At 41.3% G+C, this 25,231-nt stretch overlaps 2 protein-coding genes and 1 long non-coding RNA gene across 5 annotated transcripts in view; 1 reads left to right on the top strand and 2 right to left on the bottom strand.

Moving 5' to 3' along the window:
- RBM25 (RNA binding motif protein 25) overlaps positions 1 to 13,100 on the bottom strand; it is a 32,948-nt gene extending 19,848 nt beyond the window's left edge. For 2 of the 3 annotated variants that reach the window (XM_068193329.1, XM_068193330.1), the window contains exons 1-5: positions 12,970 to 13,100; positions 6,204 to 6,324; positions 2,471 to 2,520; positions 863 to 1,033; positions 494 to 551 (exon numbers count right to left, since the gene is read on the bottom strand). In XM_068193329.1, the coding sequence (XP_068049430.1) occupies positions 494 to 551; positions 863 to 1,033; positions 2,471 to 2,520; positions 6,204 to 6,309 (385 nt within the window). In that variant the 5' untranslated portion in view covers positions 6,310 to 6,324; positions 12,970 to 13,100. Of the gene's footprint in view, positions 1 to 493; positions 552 to 862; positions 1,034 to 2,470; positions 2,521 to 6,203; positions 6,325 to 7,201; positions 7,220 to 12,969 lie in introns of those variants that run through there. The other variant, XM_068193331.1, reaches the window with a different exon arrangement.
- Positions 13,101 to 14,429: 1,329 nt separating this feature from the next.
- LOC137475733 (uncharacterized) lies at positions 14,430 to 17,195 on the bottom strand. The gene is made up of 2 exons (XR_011000050.1): positions 16,769 to 17,195; positions 14,430 to 16,127 (listed from the first exon to the last, which is right to left on the bottom strand). It is a non-coding gene; the product is annotated as an uncharacterized lncRNA (long non-coding RNA).
- A 49-nt stretch (positions 17,196 to 17,244) lies between these two features.
- ZFYVE1 (zinc finger FYVE-type containing 1) overlaps positions 17,245 to 25,231 on the top strand; it is a 24,120-nt gene continuing 16,133 nt past the window's right edge. Inside the window, exons 1-2 of the mRNA XM_068193332.1 lie at positions 17,245 to 17,617; positions 18,581 to 19,117. Of these exons, the coding sequence (XP_068049433.1) occupies positions 18,620 to 19,117 (498 nt within the window). The 5' untranslated portion in view covers positions 17,245 to 17,617; positions 18,581 to 18,619. The remainder of the gene's footprint in view (positions 17,618 to 18,580; positions 19,118 to 25,231) is intronic.

Genomic DNA, 25,231 nt, shown 5'->3' with positions numbered 1-25,231 from the left:
AACAGCAAAAAAAATAGCAACCAAAATAGTTTCCTGCAGTCACTGCGGAAAAGGTCACAAAAATTAAATCAGTTCAACTTGACAATAGGAAAGGTAAATTTTACATCAGGAAAACCTTCTTCATAGAGAAGGACAATGCATATTATTGGAAGTGACCTGTAAAAGTGTTAGAATAGTATCTTCCTTTGGGGGCTAAGTCCAAACTGGTAAAGCTTTGTCAGAAATAGTCTGTAAAATCATTCCGTTTCAGAAAAGAAAGGTAAGCAAACTAGGCTCCCAAGACATTTTTCCATTTAACCATTCTCAATTCTATTATTTTATTCTCAGTTCCAGAAAATACTAGCCCTTTACTAGAAAGCATTTCGCAGCTATCATATTACAGCATCTTAAAATGTAAAATGATTAAGAATAGCAATATGTCATTATATTAAAATGCTGCCAGCTAATAAAAACAAGAGTATATCTAGAGATTTTGAAAAGCATGGACAGTTACCTTGAAGTTTTCCAGATGCCCCCTGCACTCTCTTCCAACTCAAAACCAAACCACATTTCTGCAATTAAGAGAAGTATAATTAATTATTATATTCAAAACATTACAAAAATGTGACCACTCTTTGCAAAATATTAAAAAATTAAAACAGGGTAAACCCTACTAAAAATAAAATACGTCTATATTCACAGACATCTATAGTGTAAAAAAGCTGTACTCTTCATTATTGGATTCAGGCATAGTGGACTGCTATTCCAGTGAGTGAGAATTGCTCTGTTTTTAGTTTCAATAGACTGCTTGTATTATAAAGTGTATAATACACTTTATTCATCTGCCAGGGATGAAATTTAACAAGCAGAACGCTGTACTTACTGCTAGAAGCTGCCGTATGAGCATGTCTGAGGCCTTCTCTGAAATGTTGCCTACAAAAACAGTAGTAGTGGGACCGCAGTTTTCATCATTTTCTTTGTTCTTTAAGCCAGGATGGTCTTTTCTGACTCCCAAATGTTTTCCAACCATAGACACTGTGGTAGGAACTAACACCTATAAAGAGGAGGAGAAGTTGTAAAATAAAGCACTGGACTGGTTTGGTTTTTTATTTAAATCGACAAGACATGAGACTCAGGGATGCACACTTATTTCAAATTTGAATTTTCATACAAACCTCAGTTAGGCTTATAGAGCAAGACACCAATAAGCAGTTCAGGCTTTAATACTTTCTACAGTACAAAAAAAGATGGCCATTTTCTGGCAAAGGAAGATAACAAAAGGTGTAACTGAACACAGCCAGTGAAGGTCTCAAGGTGATCATACAGTACCATTAGGTATTATTTCCCCTATAAATAACAAGGTTGCAACATTTGAGTCACGGTAAGTTGAATTACTTTACCTAATAGTGTAAAAACCAAGCAGTGAATAGAAAACTAACTCTGGGTCAAAGGCTTCAATGGACACATGATCTTAAAGCTTCCACACAGTCAATAAACACTACTGCTTTATTTAATAAACACAAAACGCAAAGCCTCTTTAGGTTAAGGAGCAAACATCTGTAAATTAACTGTAAAACATAGGCAGGATCATCTGCTCCATGTTACTACACTTCTTTCACCTAAGATTTAAGTGTTCTTATGCACAGTCTCTCTTCTCAGAACACCTTTCTAGAAGTGTCACTTACTAAAAGTTATTCTAATCACAAAACTGAGTAATGCATTTGTTTCAGTATCTCTGTCTTAAACACACTGATTACCATGAACATACCCTCCAGTAGGAGATAATACAAGCTATCAAAAAATTCTGTATTTTGGGGAGATTTCACTTCTGCAAAATCGCACAAATGGTAACTCACCTTGAAGTTAAGAAGTAACATTTCTATTTTAAAGAGCGCTTTTTTCCACCCAAAAATCATAAGCCTCCCTTCCAACTTGCAATTAGTAAGATAGACAAAGAAACCTTTCATTTGCTTTTCCACAGATGGATATTACATGCAACTATTCCTTTTCCTGCAACATGGAGACAGCAAGCTTATCTGTAAGCTTGTCAAATCACATGTTTTTGGACAACCCAGCAGTGCTGTGTGATAACCTTATAAACCCGGATGAGGTAATGCTTCCAGGGTACTATGTCAGGGCTACAAACCCCAGAGTAAGAGACCTAGAATCTCCCTAATCTAACTGTACTGCACAGGAAGAGCACACGTGATCCAAAGGCAAAGCCTAAACCACTGTATTTGAGAGAAGTATGTCTTCTTGCAAGAACAGTAATTGCTTCACCTCTGCAGCTGGTGGCTCCAGACATTACTTCAGACTTTGTCTAGGTCAGAAATTAGCATAACATTTGCATTATAGCTGCATTGAAAATTAAGCATTTTCTTTCATAGTAGAATTCTGACAGACTAGAGCAAAACAAAACCACTGTTGACATATATTAAGTTTTACTCTCAATTTTATTTGGCTATTATCTCATCCCTCCTGTAGTACTTACAGTTGGAGCAGGAGCCATAATGCCCATTGGTACAGGAATCATAGGGGTCCCTGAGAAAGACAATACATTAATATTAGTCTGCCCTGTTGAGAACTGATTAATACAAATGAAATCATTGCAGACATGATTTTCAAACTAGACAGCAATTTTGGTCAAATAAGAATTTCACTGATTACCAGTACTGATTACCAGTAATTCCTCAAGCATCCCAACAAAGTACATATATCATAGGCATCCTAATCACTTTCTGATATTACCATTTCAACTTTGTCACACACAGATCTATTTTCAGAGCATATTCAAGACAATATTGTTCTAGAAGACAGTGGGGTCATAAATGTGGCAGGGAACTTCTGAGAGAAAAGGCAGCTGATGCCCTACAGATGATCTTGTTCCCAGCTTACACAATTCCCACAGCACAATTGTTTCTGCATATGGCTTTAGGGATGAGATCCTGTAGAGAATGGCACCAGGCTTCATGCCACTATTTATGGAATAGCTTAATAAAGGCAGCATAAAAAAACCTCCATTGAGAAGCTGCTGAATACTTCACTTGGCAGTCTCCAACACTTAATATTGATTTTTAATAATATTCATTAAGTAATAACATTTAAAATTAATATTTAATCAGATTAAACCAAGCAATACCTCTTTTACACTACCAAATTCACTGGCAGCTTTATGTACTTTCATGAGCCAGTATTTGATCATAAGAAAGGCTCTTTATCTTTACATACTAGCTGCTACAGGTCAAATATATTAAGTGAGTGGATTTCATCAAAACTACTTGTTGGTCAACAGACACACTGAGACTTGACAATAGCAAAGTGAATCTCATGTTCTTCACAGTGATCCTACATCTCCTTTTTTTTATTCTACAAAAAACTTCCATTGATTTTTCCCCTCTCAAGGCTTCCCTTTTGATTCTTCTCTTACTGCTGTATTCAGAAAATCCTAAACTTCTGCAACCTACTGCCCCGTGGACTTGTTCACCCACTTTCTCTAGTGTTTAGTCTTAAAACACTTCTCCTCAGACATCCTTTCCAGTTTTTTCCTCATCCACTCTGGTTTTGATTTATTTATGTTTTTGTTTTCTCCAGCTCTCAATTCTCTTCCTCAGTCCCTTCACATTAAGGTCATACTACCTCTTACTCCTCCAAACCAGTCAGACAATCAAAACTGTATTGCTCTCCCATATTCTCACTTTTAATACACCATGGCATCTCACAGACTGTAGCAACTACTCCCCAACAAGACTGGTTGTGCAGCCCCATAATTATTATAACTATCACAACGGCTTTTAAAGTTACAGCTCAGTAAACACATTTATGTTATCGCTAATAATTCTATAAAATTCTATTCTATCACTATAATTCTATGAAACTATCTGCCCAATGTTCAGCAGAAGCCACAAAAATCCACTAAAATATTGGGCATCATCAAGAAACAAAATGACCATAAAGGCATAATTTAGCTGCTACACAAAAGCTTGGTCCACCTACAGTTTTGACTAAGGCCTACAGACCTGGTCTCTGCAACCCAAGGCTGCCCAGCCTCAGAGAAGAACACCTCCATGACTTCACTGGTGAAGCAGGTGCTTTACTAGGAAAGGCTGCACACTCTGACCCTTCAAGTGTGGAGGTCTGCAAGGCATGGAACGTGGCTGAGGTGTACAGAACCACTAAACTCAACTTGCCCGACTCCCACATCAGAACTGGGGCAGGAGGGAGACACTGAGTAGGCAGTGAGTTTAAAGACAGACTTAAGAGTAAGAGAATAGCACTTTTCACAGCAGTTAATGAACTTCTCAAATTTGGTTTAAGAGATGACAGAGATGAAAAGAGTAAAAAAATTCCAAAATGTTCATAAATGACAGGTTCAGAAAAAGACAAAGAACCACCAAAAGATAATACTCTGAGATCCCTAACACTACAGGTGTATGAAGGAATAGACTCAGAAAGCAGACAGGGATACATGCCCACTCTAAATACTGCCTTCTAGTCCCACTGCCCACACAATGCATCAGCCTATATGGACTGCAGGTCTGACCTCCTACAGCATTTCTGGCATGCAAAATGGGGTTTTTGACACCTTAGTGGTATCCTATAATCTTCAGAGATTTATCAGAATCACCTCCTTATCAAATCTTCCATACTAATATTGGGAAAGGCTAGAACATCCTGGTTTTAGCAAGTGTATTTTTAAACAAAGCAAACCACCTTTCCTAACTTCATTATTATGCAAGCAAACTAGTCCACCTGAAACTCTTAAAAAATTACAGGCTGAGGTAACTAAGACATGAATTTTTGACCAAATAGCTAGCTAAAGATAATACTGCAAGTCACTAAAATTGTGATCTTACATATGGACTACATTCAGAGCAGATTTCATAAAATCTCTGTGGCATTTTCAGCTCTACTGATGTGCTTATATTAAAAAGTGAGACCCATATCCTCTACAAGTCAATATATGTTGTCTGCACAGGTAAGCAAATCATGTTTCTCTTATGCAGGGAAAAATCTGGTTCTCACTCAATACCAGGCTTCTCCACTCTACATACTATTCAGATTCCTAATACTAAAATGAGACTATTTAAACACAAAAAGAGAACAAAAATATCGTCGTCACACACGCTAAGAAGCAAAATGTTCAGCTCAGAAACCTATATCAGGCATTTAAAAATATATTTCAGAAAGTTATTTTTTAAAGTATCTGGTGTTTTATACACTAGTATACACAAATTTGAGGTATGATTTTAAAATTCAACCTGAAATTTTTGATGGCAGGATGTTACCTAAGCAAGAACTCTTGCCTTTATCAGAAAATAGGTAACATCTTATCTTTCTTAAGGAAAACGTTTAGAAAAATTAATGCAAGTAAAGATAAGCCTGATAAATGATGTGCAGAAATAGTTTTGTAGTTCAACCATCTGTTTTTTGAATGCCTCTACTGTCTACAAAACACTCCTGCAGAACACAGTTTTAAGACAATACAGACAAGACAGGAGTTATTTTCTGCAGCCCTTGTGATGAATTCTGAAGAGGTAATTCTCTGATGCTTCCCCCTCTCCCACTTGCTCTATGGTTTCCTACCTCGAGTCATCATTACGTATACTCACAATGTACAGAAAGCGAGTTGCTCCACCAAGACCAACAAGTTAAAATCTCAACTCAAAAAAACAGAGGCTGATCTTACAGATGAACAAAGAAAAAAAGGCAGGAATAACTTTGGGAAGATCAGAAGAAATTATAAGGATAACTGTGAATTTGCAAGATGTTTGGAGGAAGGAATGTAAGAAGCAAAATAAAAGAAAGTGGGACATTAAAATGGAGAAAAACAACAAGTTGGACCTTCTCTGAAAATTACTCCTCTATTTTCACGTCACATATACTCAGCATACCCAAAAGTTTCCAAAGGCTGCTACAATGGATTACTGTCAAAACAGTGGCTTTGGAACACCAAATATAAACAGAAATCACCACTCAGCTTCAGTCTTGAATAAAGGCTCAAGAAAAGTCCAGTCTTTCATTTCTGGTCAAAAGTAAACTGTTTTAGGTAGACCAAAAGGAGCTTGCTCACATGACATGATCTGTGGGAAAACTAGAAACTCAACTGCAATGTATACAAATCAGAGTTATTGAGATATATTATTTACACAAGTTACTGGCATCTAAAGGAATTCAGAATAATATAAAGAAATTAATTTCAACTTCTATATATTAATATAACTTACCAGGAGGTACAGGTGGAGGAAAACCAGGAAACTGTGGAGGTGGGATCCCAGGGGGAAGCGTTGGGATTCCCATAGGAGGGCGATTCAAATGAGGTGGAAAAGACATTCTTGCAGTCACAATCTGTCAAAAAGACAGAAAAGGAAACTTGAACTAGTCAGTTCCCAAATGTGAATTGCAAAAGCAGTGAAGTGGTAAATGTCCATAGTTATTATAAATTTCTATATGGACATTCAACTACAAACTAAAACTAATTTTTTCAACTTTTTTTACCCCCAGCTATTCATTATGTCACAGATCTAGTAGAAGTCTTCTTTCTCAATTAAAAACAGCACTTCTAAGGAAGTGTTTCAGAATGAAGTGAAAAACAAAGATATATCTGACTCCTCATACCAATACAGAGCATTTAACAGTTTGTACAGTTTCTTTAAAATAAAGCTATCTTTGCAGTATTTGAAAGCAAAACTGATCTTGTACATTTTCCATAAAGCAAGTAGTTCTGTTGTACAAGAAATGATCACACACAATACAACTGTAGAACAAGACACCAGAAAGAAATGGGACAGTGCAATGCTCAGCATTAACGGGAGTTTCATCTAAGATCACATTGGGGAGATTTGCATATTCCAGCAGAGAGAGAGTTAAAAGCTTGAAAGAGGGTTCTGTGATCTATTTTTAACTTCCCAGTCCACAAATCTCCTAGAGCACAACTTGGACATTAGCCCATGAGCTGAGTATCAACATGCTCCCTTGGAGAGTAAAGATCATTTCAAACACCATTTTCTCTTCAGATTATTATTTTACATGCATATTACTGACCCTGAAACAGATACAGCCCAGTCTAAAACACTCAAGATCACCCTTAATACAACTAAGGCATGCATTCTTGCTTCCAATATTGTTTCAGTAACCTTAAACAGTCAAGTCTTCAGGGAAGGCTGGCCCTTAGTTCTAAAAAATCCAAAACTGGTCACAATATTACTGCTGAATATATACCTACATTCACACTGCAGTGAGGAAGCACTGGAGAAGTTCACACACAGTGGATCATGTGGATATGAATCACAAAGACACAGTATCACAAGTGACAAGAACCCAGTTAGCTGTGGGCAGAAACATTTGCGTTTCTCATTGGACTCTACAGACTGCCTTACAACCTATGGTGTCAGATCTGCACTGCAACTGCTTTCCAACCAGGCAACCATGAGTCAAAACTGATACAAGGCTGTCTGGAGAAACAGAGTTATGGTGAGCAAAATTCTGATACATACAACAGAACTGTAGATTGTAACATGCTTTCTTCAAACCAGGAACACAATGGCACTGAACACACAAGGAATAGAAAACAAGTTTTGCTGGAGACAGATGTACCTTCCAGACTTGTTCAAGAGCAAGCCATTAGTCTTAAACACTAGAAGTAAAAGACAGTATCAGTACTCTACCATAATAGCAGGTACATCTGAAAGATCTAAAAAATTCTAATAACAAAATCACATAGAAAAACTTTATTCCCTCAGATTCTGGAAACAACTATGAGAGATAAACTTATAGAGCAGAGTGCAAAGGATGAAAGAGAAACCCAGATGTATTTAGTAATACCTTCTAACACCAGAACTTACTTATTCTGGTCTAAGAACACACACATAACCCTATCACATAATTCATCCAAGGAAACATTTACAACTACATCAATTACACAAGGTATGTGGTGAGGGCTTGCAATAATTGATCCCTAGGGGCATTTACCAATATCTCATCAGGCAAAACAATGAACACTCCTGTGACTCAAGGTCTAAAATGGCAGAAGAAATAAGAGAGCAAATGCTAACATTTTTCCAACAGTTCAATAAAGCTTTAATGCAATTTAATAAACATAAAACCTCACCCCCCTTTTAAAATGCTTATGTCTAAGAACACATTTCCTTTCTGCAATTCCTGAATTTTTAAAACTGTAAGGGCAAAGAAAAGCAGCAAATATGTATGCCATTTTATTTTTTAAAAAGTTGCTAATTGTTGCCTCAGACTACATGAGTACAATCAGCTGACATCCATCTAGAATCTGGAACTTGTATGGTATGGAAAGGAACAGAACTCCCTTATCTGCCTTGGTATCACTACTTGAAACTTTCACACACAAAAAAAATAGCCAACAGAAAGCCCACAAAATTAAGAACTTTAAGGCTCCCAGTTCTTATCTACATTTCAAGCTGATAAACACCTGGATAAAATTCAAAGCTGTTTTGGGGCAGATGGTACAAACAAAAAGCTACTTGGTCTCAAATGGTTCTGAACAGGCTGCAACAGAGTTGCACCATCAGAGGTCCACAAGACCTTAATGCGTGGTCTACAAAACATGTAAGAATAACTGGGGAAGTAATTTTCCAGGCTGCCTGTAGGTGCAATCCCTTTTCTCGCTCTGATAAGCACTTTATCTGAGCCATCATTTTGGAGATGCCAACAAAAAAAAAGCCTGGGGACTAAGAAGTGAGTCAGTTCTTTGAATTAAAAGATGCTGAAACATACCATAGCCAGTGGATGTGAAATATGCACAGAGAAGGAACTGTTTGATTGGGGTGTTTTTTATAATTTAAAATTAAAAAGCAAAGATTTAGCAGTCAGAGAAGTTACTGTTGCTGCATAAAAAGAAAAAGGCAGTAAGAAGACAATGAACTTAACTCTTTCAATCTTTCGTGTAGATGATGTGGAACACGCTGTTATACACAGTGCTTCAACAGTCCATTTCAAAGCACTCCCTTCTTTCTCCCCTTACCCCCCATATTTGTACAATTATTTTCACAGCAGCTAGAAAGCTGCCCTGTTACTGACTTAATTCTTACATGGACCAACCCTAGCAACTCTGCTGCCTGTGGCGTGGCATTTAAGATCAAAACTAGAGCTAAGGAAAGCCTTGGCCTCTTTGTCACTACTCTGTGTAACTACTAATGTGAAAGCAGCAGAGAGAACAGTTTAATTCTGCTTCCGTTATGAAAGCTGTGAGGACCAAGATACCAGGAGTGAGACCGCTCAGTGCAGAAGTGAGAGATCTGGATGAGGGAGGAAGACGCATCCAAGATGCTACAATGAAGGGAACTGCACAACACATTCTTTTCTGTCCAGAGTTAGGGAACACACCAAAAACGCAGATCCTCTTCCAACAGTCAGAGGGCTCTGCATCAAATTTCTAAGCAACTACAAATCAATAGTTTGGTATGAAAATTTAGGAGATGCTAAGCTGGATTCATGTAGAATATACTTGCAGACATCTCAGACCATCCTGAACTCCTCTGTAGACTGTCCTCCTACCCTGCCAGTACAGTTCAGTGCTCAATTTCTGATACATTACTGTGATCTCAGGAACGTACATAGTGACCTTCCAACTTCCCCAATTTATTCAAATGTCTAAGTAAAAACTAAACAGACCTGACATATTTTTAAACCCCAGCTGACTTATGGAAGTATTGCCTCTAGTGAAACTGAATGTAAGCAGCATTCTTGACAGCTGCAGTTTCACTAGCAGCTCTCTAAGCAAGAGTTTGACTTGTGTGTATGTTACAGTGGTCACAAAAATAAAGGAGAAAGAAAAGCAGTAATCAATTGGCCTGATACCACTCAAAATACTGAAATAACATCTTTACCTCCCAAAATGATGGGTTTATGTAAAGTCTCAGACTCAAAATGCAGTCAGTTTAGGCTGTGTCTGTGCCAGCAAGACATACAAAAGGAACAAGTCTGTTAAATGAAACTAATTGGAGTTAAGACCCTAATGTCTCCACTACATGTTTTGGGGAGGCCCACCCCACTAAAACAAATGCCAGTTTGTAGTATGAGTGCATTTTTGAATATATTTTCATCCAAAAGGAATCTAGCTTACCCACCGGAATAGCACAAACCAATATGAAATAAACTTCCTAAGTGATGATGACTGTGATACTTCCTTCAAGAGCACATCCTTGATCCAAGTGAACACAGTAATGTAGGTGCACACTTTATTAGCCTTGGGCCATTTCTCTAAGCTGCAGATTAATTATATCATGGATTATTGGGAACAATGGATGGCAAACACGTAAGTTTAACTCTATGCAGACTCAGCTCAAAAACAGCCTGAGCTACTAAGGCAAGTGCTACATAAACACAGCTATAATATTCCAGGTTCAACTTTGGCCCAGAATGAACTCAGCTGCTTTCTACACTGCACTTCTGACTTAAGTCCTGGTAGAACCAAGCAACACGCAGAGCAATCTGCACCCATCTTCTGAAACTTGGAGAGAGTACAGGGATATCGACAGGTTCTAAGGTTAAGTAAAATCTACTGAGACTGGTAAATCCTGTAATGGTGAGATCCCTGCTGGGATAGAGCTCTGTCCACTAGGAGCATGCTGGCTCTGATTTACAACTAAGCCAACGCAGAGAGCTTGCCTTAGGGCTGCAAGCAAGCATCTGAGTCCACACGGAACTCAAAACTACTAAGAAACAAGGATCAACATCACCCAGACACTGCTGCCTTGTTCTTCTTTATCATCTCTGACTCCTAGAAGTCCCAATAAGAGGGGACTGAGATTGTACTGGTCTGGCTGCACTGTTAGTGCAGTAATTTCTTTTAAAATCATAGTATTCTTTTAACCTTCTGTTTTACTGACCCCATTTTTTTTAAATAGGGGTGAAGAGATATGCCATAAGCAGAATGTAAACTCAATAAAAATTGCTGGTAACAAATGTATTTTAAATTGACAATTCCATCATCTATTTAGGGCAGCATCATAATTCTACCACTGTTACAGGATTAATATCAGTATATCTGTTTACACATCAGAAACTTTATGTGTAAAAGTTTTATTAATTTAGAAACTTGCAAAACATCTTAACCAATTTCAAAGCACTGAAGTTCCCATGAAGCAACCAGTTACAATACTTAGAACTGTTACACCACACAAAGTTAAAACTGACTGCAAAACCCCTCAAGTCTTAATGCACAAAATTCATGTGTTTTAGGATGAGGTGCCATAGCAACCGTGACAGTATGGCTGATCTAGTTTGATTTAATTTTATCTGATTTTAACTTCCTTTCAATATTTCCCCAAAACACTTCTTCTGCACCACAAAAAGTCTGTACCCTTAGTCTAGAATAAGTTGCACAAAACAGCTGTGCAGGCTGAAGAAAACATATACAACAAACTCATCTGCAAAGTCTGTACTCTCACACAGGCTTGTGCGCTGGTCTCTACACTATGGGTGGATATTTACCCATTCCATTATAAAAGCAACCTCCCAGTTTGTCACCCAACTAAGGAGCTGTTTATATTATTACTTGTCATCAAAAAAAGATCCCTAAAAGAAAAATCTTCTATTCCAAGCCAACTGGTTTCCTCAGTGATAATGACCACTTTCTCAGACCCCTACAGTTAGCTCCAAAATGGCCTGCAAGCGAAGCAAGATTTAAATGTTAAACACAACACACATGGGGATAGATAAAATATATTATAGATTTCCTAAGCTAACAACAAAAATACTAGTATTTGCTCTAACTTGTTTTTCAGAGGTGATCTAGAAAGAGTTTAGTAACTGCTGTGGAACAGTTGCATCCCACACTATTTTTATGAAGCAATTAAAAAAGCAACATGTTTACTGCAACCAAAGCCTCAGTCCCAAAGCCTTTTAAGTAGGGGTCCATTAAGCATTTAATCAGAACTTTAAGATATTTGATTTAACTCCTAATTCTATGCCTCTGCACCTATATAAAGCCCCGGTTAGTGAAATAAGTGACTTTCCATTCTAACTTTGCTATTGACTCTTCCCAAAACAGAAACACCTCCGTGAATGAGCACTCAGAGGCAGAGAAACAAGCAAATACAAAGCACCCTGGTCAATACCACTCCTCCACAGGGAAAGTAAGAAACTCTCCTATTCCTCCTCCTAATTTGCTCTGGACTCACCCCATAAATGCTGATGCAATACCTGAAGCAATGCTTTCCTGCCACACACAAAAAAAGGACTAAAACTCAAGTGTGTGTGTATTTTAGTCTGAATGGGCTAAGAAACAGAAAACTTTTGAGAGTTCATTTCTCTAAGGCCGTTTAAGACCTAAAAAAAAGAAACAACAAAACCGTTAGCTGTGCTCAGGATATTCCCTGTGTTGAAACAAAAAACTCTTCTTCAGGCAGACAAAGGTATTTTTCTTCAACGGAAAAAGGCATCATGAGAAAAACATGCCGTGTGCACATCACAACGGCTCCTGACACGGATGAATCATTCTTGATTATTTGAAGCACGACCCGCTAACACGTGTTTTAAGATGACCACGCCAATCCACGCTAAGGACAATAACTTCCTTGTCGCAATATATCGCGTTTCCTAGCGTGATCGGTTTCCCCGACGTACAAAAGCAAAAATCCCACCCACAGTCCAGGGCGGCCGGGCCCGGGGAGCAGCGCCGGGCGCCAGCAAAGCTGCGCGCAGGTGCTGGTCCCGGGCGTGCGACGGGCTCCCCTCGCCTCCCGCGGGGCCGCTCCCGTCCCTCTCGCCGGGCCGGCGGAACGGACTCCTACGCGTCCCAGCGGGAGACGAAGCGAACGGGCCTCGCGAGCACCGCCCCGAGGCCGCTCACCCGTTCCACGCCCCGTCCAGGCCCGAGCTGCCTCCCCAGCGAGCGAGCGCCCGCCGCGGCCTCGGCCCGGTCCCGGCCGTGCCTCCGCCCAGCGGGCGGCCGAGGCGCCGCCGCCGCGTGCCCTCCCTCCCTGCCTCAGCGTTCCCCCCGCACCGCTCGGCTCTTACCCCTCGGCTGCGGAGCGGGGTGGGGATGGCGCGCGGGAGGCGCTGGGCCGGCTGAGGCCCCGCTAGGCCGCGAACACACCGCGCCGAGCCGCTGCCGCCGCGCCGCGCAGGGTCATGTGACCCGCCTCTTCCGCCAGCCGCCCGGCGTGCACCGCGCCGCGCCGCGCCGCCACAGAGGCGGCCGTGCCAGAGCGCCCCCGCTCGCGCCCAGGCGGTACCGCGGCCGAGCGTAGAGCGGCGGCGGGCAGAAGGGCGGGAGGAGCCAAGGGGCATGCGCGCTGCCGCCATCTTTCGTGCGGAGGGCGGCGCGGCCGTGACCCGGCTCGGAGCTCCGCCATGTCGAGGGCCCGCGCCGCCGGTCGGGGCTAGGGCGGGCCGGAGGCCCTGGAAAGCCTCCGGCTGTGGGCGGCACGGAGCCTTGCCCGTCTGTCAGCCGTCATGGCCCCCTCAGCCGGACACTCCGGGCAGGCTGAGCTGCGACCCGCCCGTGATGGTGGTCGGGACGGGCTGTACCGCAGGCGGGGAGTCCCCTCCCTCGACCTGCCCGCACTGTTTGGGATGCGGCCCAGCATACAGCTGGCTTTCATGGAAGGTTCTGTGTGCTGTCAAAAACTTAAGGATTTACACAGCAAAAAGAGCGAGCACTAGTGTCTTAGGCAGCCGTATGCTCATCAGGAAGATCTCACTGTGCTGTTGGGCCATGGTCTACAGCTGGTAGTTTCTCTGACCTACTTTCAGCATTTAGACTACATTAAGAGACAATTTTCAACACTACATGCAAGACAGTAATTGTTGTAGTTACACCACTGTTGGGAATGAGTTGCAAGTGGAAAGAGGAAGTGACTATGAATGAGAGGAACGTGATCTTACAGATTATTATGAGGTAGACCACAAAATGAACATGTGCATAAAGCTGTTTAAAACATGTTGGATTAGGTAAGGGGAAAATGTGTTGTATTTTCTGTTGTTTAAAGAAAAGTGCTCAAAAGAAAAGAGTCCAATGACAAAATCTCCACCTGTAGACTGACTTCTTCAGTACAAAGCAGATTCAAACTATCTGGCTGATGTCGTATGTGCTACTGAACAGCCAACAACTGTGTTGGAGCTAAGGTCCCGTTCATCACCTTGCTTTACATGATCTATAAGGGTAAATATTCTAGCAACAGCAGATTTAAGAAATATTTCAAGTTTTAATGCAATTTCTTCCCCCCACCAGAAACAGCATTTTTAGTTTCTATTAATTACAGCTTATTCCAAACAGCTGGCATGTCTCCCTCAAACTAATACAAATTTAGTAACTACAATACTGACTACTGTTAATATTTTTAAAAAATTATAAGCATACCTGGGAAAACCAAGGAAAAGAGAAAGGCATAATGAAAATTTTCAGAATCTTCTCTGTGTTGTTGCCTCAGACAACAACAGCTCAGCTTAAAAAAGAAATGTGAATCCCAAACTGATTTGTACTGCTGTAATAAGTTTTTATTTACAGGAAACATTGCAAAGGCTTTGCTCATGTACACATTCATCTGTTTTTTTAGCCAAAGAAATAGGCTATTTTGCATTTATTTTTCTCACACAAATCAACTGTAGCCTTCTGTATCCTTCTTAATCAAGGAAGAATAGCTGCAGAAGCATCCAGTAAATGTAGCTACTTTCCTGTCTTTACTCTTTCTGCTATGGGATTTTAACATTACCCACCCCTAGTGCCTGTATTATCTTCCTGCTTTTCAGTTATATAACTGAGATCCCTTTTCCAGATACTGATCACAGTTCATTTTCTTCAGTTCTCACTGCAAACTCCAGAATTTTGTGCTCAAGCCAATCATGAAGATTGCAGTACATGGCTTTTAATATTAAGGTTAAAATTAAGAGGTGCTTTTTTGTCTGCCAATTGTCTTGTATTTCAAGCATGAGAAATCATCCCAAAAATGTTAGGCAGCACCTCAGGGTACTGGGGTCACGTTGTTTCTAGACTGTGTATTTTAAACATTTAATATGCATTTTTTTCTTCCTCATATCCTTTAATTGCTCCCTCTATCACATTACCAGTCTAAATAAAGGCACTTAGAGGAAGATCCCTTAGATGCCAGACTCATTGATCTCATTCCTTGGGTCCCCTGAATAGCACTGTGAGATTTCAAAGTTTCTACCTCATATGTATTAGTTATATTCATTATTCAGGATTTTTTCAGTCTGGAGACATTTGGTTCACCAAAACTTTATTCTTATAGATGTCAGTCTATTTTGTCAATCTCTTAAATTAATCTTTTATGAAAATACATTATTTTAACAGCATGAAAGAGAACAGGGAAGAGAGTTACTGTGCCAGTCTTCAGTCATTCATCATCACTAAGCTGCGTAAAAAAATAATTAAATCATGTATATGCCTACACAAATATATATATAGTACAATCTAGTATAACGAAAGTACTTCAGCAATACACTTTAATCCTGAGAGGGCCTCAGTCACTCCTTGTGTTAGAAAATTCATTGATGCCTCATTTTCACAGTAATTGGATCTGTTGACTCAGTTTTGTGAAATGATGATACTTCAAAGTAATTACTTTGTAATTTAGCTCCCTGTTGAAACTGTTTGTCTAAAACTGAAGCAGGAGACCAAAGGACAGGGCACCTTATAGCTGTCTATTAGTGGTTATCGACATGTAATGTCCACTGAAGGAAAACAGTGCATGTCCCTCCTCTGGTTTAGTAACCACTAGCATTTGATCCAAACATCCAGCCGAAAACTCTTGTTACTTTCGAAGAGAAATTGCCGGTGCACTGGCTATGCTACAACAAAAATATTTTTGCATATTATCTAAATCAGCCAATGAAAAACAACTCACTATTTTCTTGTAGGACCCCATGAGCCAGCATTGGGTTTGGACCCACTACTGGCCAAGGTTGCTTCCTCACCAAATGGTTTGTTTGACCATCTCTGTCTGGCGTTCACCTCCCATTCCCATGGCTCCAGTTTGTGACGGTGAATCTGCCATTTCTTGTCAGGTGTGTGCCTCTATTTTGGACCTGCAGTCCCTTTCAGCTATATAAATTATGGCTGTTTACCCGTAGGTTGAAGCTACAGTCATGAAAGAAACCCCAAAGGCTGCAGTGACAGTGACCAGTGGCTCTCCTTGTCGAGACTTTGTTTAAACCTGTGAAAAATGCATATTATATGGCTCTACGCAGATATTTACTATATGTATTATGCTAGGTTGGAAAGTTATGTTGTATTAACATTTTAATAATATAGTAAATGTAGTTTTGTAAGCTTTAGCAGTTAAAATAGAAATTATGTGTGTATTCTTTTAATTAGCTCAAGAAAAGGAGAAGATAATAAAAAAAATTCTTTGCACAGAGATAACAATTACAGAAACCCATAAATTTTCCAGAGGAGAGGAGTTTATGGTTTTCCTTATCAACAGAAACAAACTTTTTCAAGCTGGACTTAGACTGGAAGGCGCCTGGGGATTATAGAAAATTTTTGACACGTACCAGATGGATTTCTTGTTTTAAATAAAATATATGCATATTCATAAAGTGTTTTGTATATGCAACAGATTACCCTTCTTAAGGAGTAAATTTTCTTTTAACGGGGTCCCTTTTCCTGGCTCACTTTTGTCCAGAGAGGGGTACCCAGCCCGGGCTGTAACTCTTTGCTGTTATTGTCTCATTAATTGTCCTAACTCTAATTGTGTAACCTTTATTACTACATTTGTATTATTTTTATAACTATTTTATTTTTATTAAACTTTCTAAATTTTCTGAAACAAGTGAATGGCCTTTATAACAAAACCGATGAGTGGCAGGTGAGATTTGGGCACCAAGTGCTCTCCTCTCAGGTGGACACCATGATCCGTTCATTTGCCAGACCTGGAGGCCTGGGAGCAGCCGCCTTTTCGTTCTCCAGGCGGTGGGAGGAGAGAGCTTCGCTAGGATTTTCACCCCTTTAAAGCCTGCTGGGGGCTGTTTACACTCCTCCGGCGCAGCTCCTTGGGGAACCCAGGCAGGTGTGAGACAGTGGGGCGAAAACAAAATGAGGGGAGCAGAAAACCTCGGCGTCACCGCAAGGGCCGAGGCACCGCGCCTGCCCGCCGCGGTCACCGCACGTCCCGGCCGGCGCGGCGAACCGGGGGCTGGGCAGCCTCCGGACTACAGCTCCCGGCGTGCCAGCGCCGCCCCGCCTTCAGCTCGCCGTCTTCCCGTCTCCGCGGTGAGAAAATAACCCCGAAGTTCCCCGCGATCAGCTGATACCGGCTGACAACGAGGGGAGCGGGCGGAGGGGGCGCGGGTCCTGGCCGGCCCTGCCCTGCTCAGTTCCCCCGGGCGCCCCGACTGCATGGTCGACCACTGGGGGAGGAGAACCGCGAGATCCCCCCCGGGCGCTGAGGGGACGGGGGGGAGGAGGAAGCCGCGGCCGGGACCCGAGTCCTTAGTCACCGGCTGCCGGCGGGAGGAAGGGGAAGAAAGGTGGCCGCCGGCTTGTAAACAATAGCCCGGCTCGCGGCGCCCCGTGCCGTGCCGTGCCGTGCCGCCTTTGTTCCCGGTGCCACCGCGGCTCCCGCCCGCTGCCGCTGCTCGGCGGGAGGAACCCGGGGGTTTCCCCCTCCCTGGCCGGCCGGCGCGGTGCCGGGCGCAGCCCCAGGTAGGTCTGGGCGCGGGGGGAGGCGCCGGCCGGCACCGCCGTTACGTAACCGCGGGCGGGTGCGCGGGGTCCGCCTGCAGCCCCCGCGGGCGGACGAGCCACAAGTGCGGCCGCCCCGCGGGGCAGCGTCCGCCCGGGACTGGCAGAGGGAGGGGGCGCCGAGGGTCATCCCGGAGCGAGAAGGGCTCCGCGCTGGCTGGGAGCAGGGGAGGCGGCCCCGAGGCAGCGGTCGAGACAAAGGCGGCGGCGGGGTGCGCAGGCTGCCCTCGGCGGGCGCTGATCTCAGGGTTCTGCTCTGGCAACTTGGGGCGCAGAGGGAGAGGGAAAAAAAATCCGTTGTCTGTGAGCCTGACCGCGGTAGCGATCGTCTTCTAGTATTACTAGAAGGAGCGCACAAAGAGAGCGGATTTTTGTTTATCTGGCGAAGCCCATCAGGAAATTCCCAGCAAATAAATACTGTGAACTCTCTGAAGGAGGAGCTTAGCTGTGGAGTGAAAGCAGAGAATTTTCTAGTCTTGACACGATCCTTTTGTGTGTGTGTGTACATATATATGCATTTGTGCATTTCTGATACCTTTTTCGTCTCTGTGTCACTAGCTGTCTCCGTTCTCAGCTTCAGGGAAATACTTGCTGTATCTGTTGAAGTACACCAGGCTGGGGTTTTTTTCTCATCTCTGACAGTATGTTAAACAGCTAGGCAGAGAAAGAATGTATACCAGCATTTGGGTATAATAATACATGAAACCAGCCACGTTGTCTAAGTTTATTTTGGAGAAAGAAAACTTCATTAGTACTTAGTACTTAACAACAGTCTTCCTGCAAGGCAGGTCAGTGTATGAATCTTGCAGAAACATATATTCACTATTTAAAATTAACTGCAGACAACATTCCTCTTGTGTTTCTTTCTTTTGTGGAAATAGTAAATTTGGAACTGACTCTTACACATATCGTTGTTTGGAACAGAAACAGGAGGGAAAAACATTGCTTTAAAGAAATCTGAAGATGAGTGCCCACACGCAAACTGTGGAGAAAGGACAGAACACGACACTCCTGTGCCAGGAAAGCTATGTTTGCAGTGGGACAGATGAAGCAATCTTTGAGTGCGATGAGTGCAGGAGCCTGCAGTGCCAGCGTTGTGAAGAAGAGCTGCATCAGCCAGAAAGGTTGCGGAACCATGAACGGACCCGTATAAGACCCGGCCATGTCCCGTACTGTGACTCCTGCAAAGGTGCCAATGGGAACATAATGCATGCCAGTGTGACGGGCTCAAGGCAGATAGCAGCGGTGAGGTGCCAGGTGTGCAAAATCAACCTCTGTGTGGAATGTCAGAAGAGAACACATGCTGGGGGGAATAGAAGGAAGCACCCTGTCACCGTTTACCATGCTGGCAAAGCCCAAGAACAGGAAGAGGAGGAGGGGATGGATGAGGAGACCAAGAGAAGGAAGATGACAGAAAAAGTTGTGAGTTTCCTCTTGGTGGATGAAACTGAGGAGATTCAGGTAAGAACTGTTGTGGTTTGTTGTGAACAGGCAAGATGCTTTAGTTTCTTTCTTAGTCCAACAGGCTGCTGTTATGCATGGTTAATACTTGAAGTGTAATTGGTGCAACGGTAATAAAATGATGGCCAGATAAAGTACAAGTGCCACTGAGCATCTTGGGCTAAAGAGACACAGTGCCTTCGAGTGGCCTTGCTCATGAGTTCCTCTAAAGGTCAAGTTCACTAAACCTTATGTGTGGCAAGAGCCTTCTCTAAGAGGCTTGGTAAGCAAAGCTGGTGAAAGAATTGACTCTGTACTGAGACACACACAACAATGATAAGAGCTGTCTGTGTAGGATGCTGATAGTTCCTGAGCAAAATTGAATACACTGTATTGCACTAGGTGTCCTGCAAATGGGAGTGCTGACAGACAATTTCCTGCTGTATGACTAGGAGAGGGCACTGTATCAAGTAGTGTTAATGCAAGACTACAGCCCATTGCTACCATTTAGCACCAGTAAATCCATATGATTTTTAGGAGTAGAACAAAATAGAAATAAGTGTCCTAGGTGTTCCATACAAGTCCTACAGACACCATGGTTAATATGTATTGCTTGTCACAAATATTATTACACGTTAGCCTTTTGTTGAAAGAGGGGGGAAGTTATCATTGGGGTAGGTCTGCTGATAAAAATTATAGGAACTAGTTGACTAGGAGCAGCCTCCCAGGAGGTACTGTTTTAGAAAGCCTAGCATTCAATATCTGCAGTTATAGTACTCTCCTGTTGGCCCTTATATTTGGTAAGCATTTTAGAAGGCAAAATGTGTGAAAGCCACAGAGCATATTAATTACACAACTAAAAATTGAACTTTGTTTTCTGACTTTCAGTTTGCATTCCCTATGTTAAACCTCATTCAGGAGCCACTGAAAGAAAACGTGTAGTCACCTGGAGACTCAGTATCAGGTTGCTCTAATTTAACTCATACTCATGCTACCATCATTAAAAAGAATTGTGATTGTATTCTTATTCTTGATAGTTATTTGTATCCATCATAGTAACAGTTGATGTACCTGTCATGCATCACAAGGAAATGTGACTTAAGTATCTCATATCCATTCTCTACTATAGAAATGTGTGTACATACATGTATGTGTATGTACACAGTAATTATACAATAATATAGAATAGTCATATTTTTGTCAATTCCGGTGTACCGATTGCTAAACTATCATGGCTTTTGAAGGGGAAAGGGAGGAAAGGATGATAGTGCTTATTGTGCACTGACATAGAGCACACATTATGCAGGACAGCCATGACTGTAAACTGAGTGCTTGAGTTTCAGGTCTGTAGCAGTCTTAAGTTTGTATGCCTCCAAGCCCTAAGCACACACTTCTTTCCTTGTAATGTGTGACAGATGCAACTATTACTTTAAGATACAGACTTTTCAATAATCCTCCTCTGGCCACTAGAGCAAGCTCTGAAATGCCTTGGAACAGGGCTATCCTGCAAAGCTGCTCACAAACTGTGTCTGTGTGTGGTTGTACTGGTTTAAGTTATATTTATACTCATGAATCTGTAAGCCTTATTGAGGTAGACCTTTGGCTGCCTCCTGCAAGCAAGTGCATTTGCTATTTAAATGTCATGGGCAATAAAGCCAACTTCCTTATTGGGACAGCAGTGGTCTTTTATCAGATCATAGCAATTTGGTCAGAACAGGGTTGGGTTGAAGAAGCTCTCCAAAAATGATCTTATTTCTCTATGAAGATGTTGAATCAGAGCTCTTCCATCTGGAGTGATCCTCTCTTCCTCACAGCTGAATACATATGTGACATCTCACAGCCAGTATCAAAGCAGTTTGAGAGATTTCAGTTAAATTATTATCTGACATCTGGAATTTAAGGAGTGATTGCTATTATAGTGATAATTCTGCTAGTGAGCATAAGGACCTTTATTTAGAAAGGCCTGTCAGATGTCACAGAAGATGTCTTCAGAGCTAAGTAGTTGTCTTTTGCTCTTGATAATACTGAGGAACCAATTTAGCTATAGGAAAGTGATCATCAGTATCTTATTTTGTGCTTGTCATTACTTGGGGAGAAATCATTAGAATGTTCTTTATTTAAACCAACTTTTTGTCCAAAAATGCCAAAATATTAGTAACTTGGAATATGGAAGTTGAGAGTTTGAGAGTGTGCGGCTTTTTAATCTTGAGCAGAGAGGATAAGAATTTAACAGAATTTAACATCTGTCTTTAACTGTTAGTGACCTTTGGAGCTTGAAAATTGTTGCATTAGTTGGAAAATAAGAGAGGAAACTGCTGATTTGCTATCAGTGGTAGATTCTGCCATACAGTGTTAAAAATTACAAATGGTAAAATCTACACCACCCTACCACTGCCCCCCGCCCCCAATTAGATGGAATTAGTTAACGCTGCTAGAATAGCAGATGATGGATTGAGATAATCACTCATGTATATTTGTTTATAAACGTATAACTTGAATACAGGGCTAAAAGATTTGTTTTTTAGTTTCCTTTGGGGTTGTTAAGCTCAAGTGGTTATGTTTCATCTCACTGTTCCTGTTGGCTTCTTGGAGGTGGTAGCTCTAAAACTGAAGAATATTTATAGTGTGTAAGCAAATGACTGATCTAGTTCTAGATCCAGAAGCAATGTGGATTAATCCATAAGGAGCTGTGCCTGAGCAAATTGGTTCAGGGGAGAGGTGGAAATTCTCAGTTTGGGCTCAGCACTACACAGATACAGCTATGATAATTCTGAGATCTGCATAATTGTCTTTGTGCCATGTTGCACAGATGTGCTGGCCTGCTCAAAGCTTTTTGTGCTTTGCAAGCATAGCATAAGCTCAGAAAGCTGAGGACTTCTTGTGCTTGTTCAAATCCAGTAGACAGAAAAGGTCCCATTTTAAATCACTGCTTGTTTTTAGAAAACCAGTGGCAGCTAAGGGTTGTATCTGTGAAATACAAGCTTTTCTGTGATGTTCATCATAACAGCACTATATCTGAGCACCTCAAAAAGACGTTGGCTCTCTCATGTTAAAAAAAAATGTTGTTAAAGGTTAAATCCAAGTTTGTACTGCAAGTCTGTGGAAGAACAGAGAGGGAAGTTGTTCCTCATGGAGTCCAGCCCCAGCTATCTCACACCACACAGTGCAATGCTTTGCAACTCTTGTGAGTTAGTCCCCAGGCATCCTGACCTACGTGACGAATTTTTTCTTCCTTCTTCCAGGACTTGTTGTCCCTCATAAGACCTCACTGACTTCTATTAGAAAACAAGTCTTGACTGTTTTACAATCTGGCATCATCAGCAGTTTAGACCTCATTCTAGGCTGTCTTTGTCAAACTCTATTATGCAGTTTCTCTTTACACAGTATTAAACTTTTGGTCTTATCTTTTGCATATCTAAATCTGAGGCTTCAAATTGTTCTTGAGAACTGCTGCATCTGTTTGTTAATCAGCTCTGACATATCTTCCTTGCTCATCTGAGAATGTTATTGTAGGGATTACTTCCTCAGTCAATTGCTTTGGTCCTGTCACTCTTTACATCTTCCACATCTGCTCTTTGCCTTGTTAGACTCAAACTGTGTGCCTTCTTTTATTATATGTGTAAGTCCCTCAACTGAATCTCCTGATCTGCTCTGCCAAGATGTCAGCTTTCCTTTCTTATCTTTAACTTCCTGGATTCTCAAACAAGCATCATTGTGTTGTCACTAGTGCTGCCCCTTGCAGACAGGAGGCAGTTCCCATAAGAAGTCAGAGTCAATTAACTGGGTTTTTAAATTGGTATTTGTGTATTTCCTATCAAGGAAAATACAGTGAAATACAACAATAAAAACATGACTCAGGTTGTGATACTTGTTTAAAATCCTGAGGCTCTCTTACTGTCCCATGAACATTTCTACTCACCTGGATCTCTTTGCTGCTTGTACTTATATTTATGCAGTTTCTGGAACAGTTTCCATTTTTGCTTTGTCTTTAAGCAACACGCTTGCAAAGGAGCTCTTTAGCATAAAACAGAGTTATGCATCTGTTATACAATGCATTTTTATTTACTACTACTACTTTTGAGGCAGGGCTGAATGCTTTAGAATGCATGACAACAGTGCAGTATTTTTATCTTGGGGAACAGATGTTGGGAGTTCTTACCACAAGATCAGAACTTGGTTGTAGTGTCACTAGCAGCTTCTATGATAGCACTTTGGACAAAGGCCTAATTAAGGACTTGGCACATATGCTTAATAGAAGTAGAAAAAGTCTTCATTGATCCCAGAAGATAGAGGACATGCTTGGTTATTAATATCTGCCTTAGAGTTTGCTCATCTTTGACCAGAAACTAGCTCTGTCACAAGAAATTACCCAATCTGTGAGTTGCAAACAAGAATAAAACCTACTGGCTTTGTATTCTGACTTACTAAGGAGACTAGAATAAAAGAAAAATTTTCCTCCATCTAGTCACAAAAATAATTTCCCCAGCTGTGTAGTTTTATGAGGGAAAAGGAGCATACATTTATTGCTATGTCTCTCCTGAGATATCCATATAAGCTCCCTTTCTTTAGTTTGCAGGGTCTTTTTGTTGTGCCAATAGATATCTCAATTTCCTAAATATAGCCATTTTCCTTGAAGTTTTTTCTATTCCTTCTAGCAGGTCGACACCTAAAGGAGTTAGGTCTTCCCCTCAGCAAATATGAGCAGCATCTGTGTAATGCTTTGCAGTCAGTTAAGATAACGCAAAATAGCCCTTATTTAAATGCAGACCATTTTGTACAATCATTAAATAACCTGTCACTAACAGCATAATAGTTCATGTGTCCTCCTCTGTCCCCTCCTGTGAAAAAGTTACACATACATCTTGATGACTCTGCAGGGTTGCTAGTTGCTTTGCTTTTCTCACTCCTCCTGTAAACCTGATGGAAATACTGTGATTTTTTCTTATTATCTACTGATTTGAGCCTGGATAAAGTCTAGGGATGAGAGAATGGAGTCTCTAGGAATGCTTTTTCTTGTCAAGTATTCTTTGTCCATTAGTGGGAGCTAATGTAAGTGTTCTTTAATGAAAGAAGGTCATGATCTCTTAAGTCTGACTTGTATTTGTCTAGTAAATAGTGCTAGTTCCTGTGACACTCTTGATTCATTTGCTGTTGGGGGAATGTGTTTTTGATGGAGTATTTTTTTTTTGTACTTTAGGGTAGCACAGTCAGCTGTGTGAAATATTTCTGGAAAATTTAGTCCATATCCTGTAAAATAAGGAGTCACAGCTAGTATATTTGTCATGGATATAAAGGAGAAAGAAAAAATATTGAAGGATATGAATTTTTTAGGCTGGTGTGATCTGTTGGATCAGGATATGTAATTTCTGTCCCTTGATACTATTGATGTGCTATAGATGAATTTTCCTCATGTTTTTGCTTTAGTGAAGTTTTCTTGCCAAGGTATTTTTGGGAGTTTACTCTCCTATGCTCTAGGAATTTTTCTCTTATTACTTTGTTATTTTTCAGTATTCCTCCTATCTCGGTCTATTATCAGTTCACCTAAATTTAAGTGCACCGTTTTTCTGTCTTTGGAATAAAGCAGTAGAGAAACTTCTCAGCAATTGCTGGTTAGGAGTATTCCTTTTTCCACTGGACTTACACCAGTATTTTGAAGAGTGCTTTTAGAAGGTGGGAGAGAGCCATCCATTTAGCAGACACCGCTCCTTTGACAGTCTCAGGCTGACTCTTAGCTAATTTTTAACGTAGCCACTTACAAATAGTGCTTTTCCCTGAAACCAGTCTTGCACCTTCTTCATGATGCTGTACTCTTGGACACTAATGAAAGTCTTTTCTGTCTCTATTGTCCATCTGCTATATGAGTGCTGGTGTGGAAAGAAGAATCAGTTGTCACTGACTCAGGTGAGAGATGCTGCAAGCCACTCTGAAATTACCCACACTTTCATTCAAGAAGTTCCTGAACTAAATATTCTTGAGGGGGAAAATGGGGAGTTTTAGTGTTTCCCCTGCTGTACCCCTCTTTGCACTTTTCCAATGAATCCTTTTGGGCTCTTGGATGGTGCCAGTAGGAATGCGATGTGAGTGCTTTGGGGTTCTTTCAAGAAAGTAAAATCAGCTTGCTCTCTTCTAGCCTTT

This window comes from Anomalospiza imberbis, chromosome 6 (assembly GCF_031753505.1).
Source record: "Anomalospiza imberbis isolate Cuckoo-Finch-1a 21T00152 chromosome 6, ASM3175350v1, whole genome shotgun sequence".
Lineage (NCBI taxonomy): Eukaryota > Metazoa > Chordata > Aves > Passeriformes > Viduidae > Anomalospiza > Anomalospiza imberbis.
This window is presented reverse-complemented; position numbering and strand designations above follow the sequence as displayed.